Here is a 6487-nt window from a genome sequence, read left to right as displayed (position 1 = left end):
AAAATGGAGTGCCAAACCCCGAGGATCACCAGTACGCAAATTAACTGATCACATTGCTAAAATGTGGGTCAAATTGCACCGTTTTATGCATTGGCAGGCTCATCACACACCACCAGGATATGCGGCTACCAATAATCCATTGGAGCAGTATCACCGCAAAGTCAAGCTAGAATGTCCTGATGGACCTTCCATTCCTAGTGAGCTCATACAAACCCTAAATGGTGCCAGACTGGCTTTGTTTAGCTCGGACCCGGCGTTTTCATCGGTCCCTACTGCTTCAGAGCTGGTAAGGCTTTATCGCCTTATGTGCAAGAGAGAATGCCTCGTGGTGCCTATCCTTCCTCCAGTAGGATCTGTATCGTGTAGAGCAGCGCCCATTGCGGCTGGCAGCCTCCGAAAAGAAACTTGCTGCTAGATCATTCGGATCGGTCAATCCTAGGCAAAAACAAACCGAAGGCACGCCTGCAGGTGGTTGGGTCGTAGATACAAGGAGCAAGTCTTGCACGTGCGCCTACAACAGGAAGCATGTTATGTGCTTCCATGTTATCAGTGTGCATAGAGGCGTGTCGTGCTTTGGTGTAAGCATGCGGATTAGACAGCTTGTCAGGCCAAGCCATGTCCATGCTCAGACTCTAGAAAAATCACCTGACTCTGATACTGACTCTTTGTCTCAAGCCTCGCGCTTCTACGCCAAGATCGACCGGAGATATTAGAGAGGGCGATAGAAATCAAGATTCATCTTCTGATTCAGACCATATAGTAGAGCGATCGGTGCGAGCGGATCCACCAAGTGTGCAAACAGCCGTCGACCATACTGTACAGAATGAAGATGACGCACAAGGATTTGAGCCAGCCACCTCTACGCATAGTCCAGCGCCTTCCATTGTGCGTTCCGCTGCGACGGAGATACTGGACTACAGCCTCGAGGACGAACACGTCTAGACTGATACATCTGCTGAACATCAAGGCCAATCGAATGGCGTATCCAGGAGTTGTCGGCGCTCCAAACGTCAACGGAAGCTTACAAGACGAGCTGTCGAGTCTCACCTCCAAAGCCGAAAGAAATCGAGGCAATGATGTGCGAGATCTCTTTTATGATTTGTATCACAAGCGCCATAGCTTTTAATTTTACTAAATTCACATTTTATTTCATATAGGTCCACCTACAGATCCGGCTTACGCCCGTCATCTCAATGACGTCGCTGAAAGGATACACCACGTACATCACGCTCGTTAGAGCGGTGGCTGAACGGCAAGCTGGTAGCTTCTACTAGTTCGTAGAGTTCCTGGCAGATTACACGATTGACGACGACTCGAACAGCGACAACGTCAAGGATTTAGCGCTCGGAATACGCCAAGTGGTGTTTGCTGTAGCTCGTCAGCAGTGCGCTAACACACAGGACCGGTACTACGTCCGCTTGACTGGGCACGGCGGCAGTGGCGGCTCTACCAGTGGCGATGAAACCAAACCTGGCGAGCACGAAGCTGTTCTTGTTTTACCAGTCAGGTGGTCGGGCGAAAGACTGGCGGAACATTCCTTCTTCTACACGGGAAGTGTCCATAACTATCGAGTTCCCATTGACCAGTTCGGTCCTCATCTTGCGCATCGAATTGTTGCTCTAGATGTCTACGCTTGGGGCGCTGGAAGAGCTGGTGAACGGTCTTCAAACGGGGCTTCAAGCGACTTGCGTAACGGTGTCTTTGCACGTGGCGTTCTCCGTGCCCGTGCCGGCGATTTTGTAGACATTCTGGTTGGCGGTGGAGGCCTTCAAAACGTTCGGGGTGGGTTCAACGGCGGAGGAAATGGCGGCACAGGCGATTTCCCAGCGGTGGTGCGTCTGACGTGCGCGTGGATGGATGAGCAGCCGTCGTAGCTGGTGCAGGTTGCGGTGCGGGCTCGACGGATTACTGCTGTGCCCATGGAGAAGGCGGCGGTGGCTTGAATGAAGCAGGGTCTGGTCTCGCACCGGTTGCTACAACGATCCCACTCGATTTACGTGTGACTGGACAAGCAGCTAGAGACGGATTTCAACTCTCCAATGTACCGGGAAACACGAGAGACTTCGAGGGACTCTCAGCGATACATGGACACCTCGACTGGGGTTTTGCTGCGAGTAGTGCAGACTACTCCGCTCTAGCGATCTGGGATCACAGGCGCCACGCCGACCTCGGCAGGTGTGGCGGGGATTGCGGGCCCATATCGCTATTCTTTTGAAGGCACGTGTCTCTTGAATCCGCAGACGTCTCTGGTGGACGTCGCAGTGTCTCCGTTGACAGCATTGCATTTGCCATCGAATGGCAGGACGTGGCGGGAGTGGACAGAGTGGCAAGCATTCGATTGGAGGCGGAGATGGAGAATTGCTCGGTGACGAAGAAGGAGGCGCAGGTATTGACGGAGCTGGAGGCGGTGGAGGCAGCAGCTTCGTCTCCTTTAGATACCTGTTTAATTCGTCCAAATCTGGGATCAGTGACGACAGTCTGCAAGCACGAGTGAGTGACGACACCGTTGACCAGCATCAAGCCAACTGCGGACGTCCATGACCTTGGCACCCTCGACAACGAAGTAGTCGGCAAGTACGAAGCAGACGGAGATGAAGACCACTCCCAATGTGCCAGTTCTTTCACTACGAGCGCGACCCAATTACGCACTTCTTCATGTCGAGCTCATAGCACTGCACCATCAAACATGTTAGATGAACGCAGACTCAACACGCTAGATACATTCTATTATTAACATCAATGAACGTACTTGTGCATTCTTGGAGCTGCGTTGGTGGTCGGTCTTGTGTGCCGCTGCTCTAGACCGGGTGTGGTGGTGGGGCTCTTGGGCTCAAGTTGGAGAATGACACTGCAAAGCTAATGCCTAAGGCACACGTGGACTCCATCGTTCCAACCACATCCTCGTAGAGTGTGGTCTCTGCTCGGATTCCAGCCGAAATGTAGTGCCATGACACGCTGCAAGGGAAAGTGAGGCGTCGTTGTTTCTGCAACTACAGCATGATCGCTACAGCTTAGTGCTCGTATCACTTCGCCTATGCCAATGATTCGAACAAAAGCACTGACATGGAGTGTTTATTAGCTTTGTGCTAAGTGTTACCTCAGACGGGACCGCTTGAGACATGACTGCAGGTGACAAGACACGCGACTACCAGTGGTGTGACCGGCGCAGACGGGCCGTAAACTGCAGCGCCTGCGTGCCGACACCCCCCCCACCCCACCCCCCTTCAACGGCCGCCGTTAAGGACTTATAGAAGACTGCGAAGCGCGGTTCCGGAAGTACCGGAGAAGCCACGCCACGCCACAAGCCAGCAAGAGTGGCGACCCCGCTTCCTTTCGGGTCCTACCTTGAAGACAAGGTACCGGGCTCCGTGGGATTCGCATCGCTCGCCGCATCGACTCAGCAACCCGGAGGCAACTAGCCTGAGGCGTTTATCGCTCCGCCTTTATAGCTAGAAAAGAAGGGCCCTTTGACCCCCCCCCAGTGCTGTTTAATTACATATTTATACTTTATTAACTTAATAAGGGATGGTAATAATGTAAACATTATTTTTATTAAGTAAAATGAGTTGCTTTGCCCCTTCCATAGTATATCACTATTAGTGATTCAACGGCGATCGGCTAGTGGCGAACCTGCGCGATGTCCAGGACCTGCTGACGATCAGGAAACGCGATCTGGATGAATGGGCGCGACAGGAGAAGGCTGCTCAAGCAGAGTTCCTGACGCTTGTGAGCGGCGGCACGGGGTCAAGTGCTACACCTCGCCCGAGCTTTGCGGCGCTGCAGGGGCTGTTTAAGCGCAAGATCAAGCGAGCCAAGAAGAAACCAGCTGCGGTGGCAAGGAAGAAGGGAAAGAGCCTGACAGTGCGAGAGACGGCAAGGAGCAAGAAGACGACGACGACGAAGAAGAGGACGAAGCCGAAGACTATGACGAAGATGACGACGACGATGCCGAAGAAGAAGAGGATGCCTGTCCGTCTGGATGCGACTTGACTCTGTACGAGAAGGTGCTGACCTTGCGTGAGAAGCGTGCCGATGTAGACGACGCCATGGGGGAGCTGAACAAGGCGATCGAAGAGCTTCGGAAGGCCGGAGAGCGTCAGACAGCCGAGCAACGTGCGATCAACAAGGAGCTGGCTGCGACGGAGCAGGATACGCAGCAGTTCCAGAGCAACCAGCTGGACGTCGTGGTGCCGCTCAGTACGCGGCAACTATGTTGTCTTCAAGCCCCGTCTCCGACTCAGCAGAACTGGACGCTACCTGCTCAAGCTGCTGGCTGCCTCGTGTTCACCACTCGCGCCTTCTCTGCGTTGTCTGAGCGTATCGAGTCGCTGCAAGCAGAGACCAAGAAGCTGCGTCAACAGTTCCGAGACCTCCACAAGCAGCAGAACGTGCTTGCTAAGGAGAAGCGTCAGCAGCAAGAAGCCATTGCAAGAGCTCAGGACCGCAGCGAGCAGCTCATGCGACTGAAATTTGGACAGCTAGTGGACCTGGAGGTGCTGGATCGCGCTTGTGACGCGTCTTTGGTTACGCGAGGTCGAAGGTGAGCGATCTCTGCGCCATTGCATACCGAAATCCATCTCACTGGAGAAAAAGACTTAGTAGAGAGCTGATACTAATAATAAAATCAATTGACGCCATATTTGATTCGGGTTAATGGAGCGAATACCAGTGGATTTACGCATCTCTGCTACAACTGTACTCTCTCAACGTCAGTGACGATGGGAAACAGAATCTGCAGTTTTACTTTCCGAGCCTTGATTCCACGCAGTGTTCGTTCTTGAGGGTAGTTGGGGACATTCTCAGTCGGTAGTTCTGTGCGATCGGGGAGCGGAATAATATCTTCGAAAGTGCCGATCGGGGAGCGGAATAATATATTCGAAAGTGCCGAGTCTGCTGTGCTTAATGCGCCGGGAGGGGCTTGTGCGTCATTTGCGACGGGTGAGTCAGGAATGGCGTTCTCCCATGCAGCAATGCAGCCCTCGTCGCCGTCTACGTCACCGCCATCTTCACCATAATTGTCGTTGGCTCCATCGCTATCTCCTGCTAAAGCGAAGGTGTCGTGAAGGTCTCGGGTTACTGAAGGTGTTGGAGAAGATGCTGTTTCGTGTGGTGATTGAAGCACGTGCAGATTTCCAGCTCCGCAGTAAAGCAAGCGACTTGCATGTGAGCTTGCATGGCTTCCTCGTTGTCTAGCATCTTCACTTCTTCTTGCTCGACAAGACTGTCGAACGGAGCTGCCACGTCGTGTGCGATCAGCGCTTGATAGAGTTCGATGACGTGGCGTAGTATACAAATTAGAGGACTGCATCTCGGCTGTCTCATCAACTTCGACCGCTTCGTTAGCCAAATTTTGTCCTGGCGTAACGTTTTCAAATAGGCTGGGAGCTATACATTGTGTGTCGTCATGATCAAGCCCGCCAACACTATCACATCGCTCAGGAGAGGAAGTGATAGGAAGCTCGGTCGGATCAAGTGGCGCAGTTGCTTTCTCTTTGACTGTAGCAACACCTTTTGTATTTTTGTTTCGGTTTTTGCTTCGGACATGTTGTCTGACAATCTGCTGCTTGAGTGTTTTTTTTTCACACGCGTCTGGTTGCGCCGTGGGGAGTGAATAAGACTAAGCTAACTGAAGAGCCGTTCGCAGGTGGCGGAGTTCACAGCAATTGACAAGATAGTCAGCGCTAGCCCAGGTAGTTTATCACACGGGTTATTCCTTTGCTGATACGTCCAGTATTGCATGATAGAGCCACTAAAATCCGCCGGGGTTGTGTTGCCGTACTGACCTATTATCCACCCAGACATTTCCCCTCGCAAGCCCGTGACATCCTCATCTATGTAGCGACGGTGATATTACAGCGCAGATTCACATACGTCATGCTCCCTGGTCAGTCTTGTGGATGGCGTACGACGAGCTTCTCCCACAAAAACAGGATGAAGAAAATACCCCAAGATAAAAAGAGGCTGCTCACACGAAGCCTAGCGCTCTACATTCTACAAGCTTGTCTGAGTAATCACTAGCAGCAAACCCCTTAAAGATGTCTCCAAATAATTTCACAGCGTCTGCTAGGGTGTTTTCATCGCGCTGCAATCGAAAAGACGCAATACAGAGGGGGCGCACAACTCTTTCCCCATCCTGTAGATCCCGCCAAAACAGTTGTTTCCCCACAACCCGCAGTTTGTCAGGGAACTCGGTATCGTTTCTATCTGCAAACAAGAAATCTTTAAGGGCCAATTTAACTCGTAATAGTGATGCAAAACATTTTTGCATGGAATTCAATCTTGTTAGACACAGCGAGAACAGCGCCGGAGCTGGAGACTTGCCGTATCGCGCAATCATTGCCCTATCGGCGCGGACACGCCATTTCTCAGATGAAGCATTCAGGAACCTCACTGCAGCTGCGGCCTGCTCTGAAACATCTCTAAAAACTCGTTTTAGCACTGCTTTTACCAGATTATTGATGTCGTGGGCGAAACATCGCATGAAACT

The 6487-nt window shown here is 52.1% G+C and overlaps 1 protein-coding gene across 1 annotated transcript; it reads left to right on the top strand.

Annotated features, from left to right (window-relative positions):
• Positions 1 to 3119: 3119 nt before the first annotated feature.
• Positions 3120 to 5015, top strand: PITG_15146 (uncharacterized protein; the record flags this gene model as incomplete). Its single annotated transcript, XM_002898258.1, has 4 exons — positions 3120 to 3129; positions 3623 to 3831; positions 3879 to 4540; positions 4883 to 5015. 4 exons carry the CDS (start codon positions 3120 to 3122, stop codon positions 5013 to 5015), a joined length of 1014 nt encoding a protein of 337 aa, XP_002898304.1.
• Positions 5016 to 6487: the final 1472 nt, after the last annotated feature.

Source organism: Phytophthora infestans, genomic scaffold (genome assembly GCF_000142945.1).
Source record: "Phytophthora infestans T30-4 supercont1.38 genomic scaffold, whole genome shotgun sequence".
In the NCBI taxonomy this organism is placed as follows: Eukaryota; Oomycota; class Peronosporomycetes; order Peronosporales; family Peronosporaceae; genus Phytophthora; species Phytophthora infestans.
Note: the sequence above shows the minus strand (reverse complement) of the source record. Positions and strands in the feature narration are given on the sequence as shown.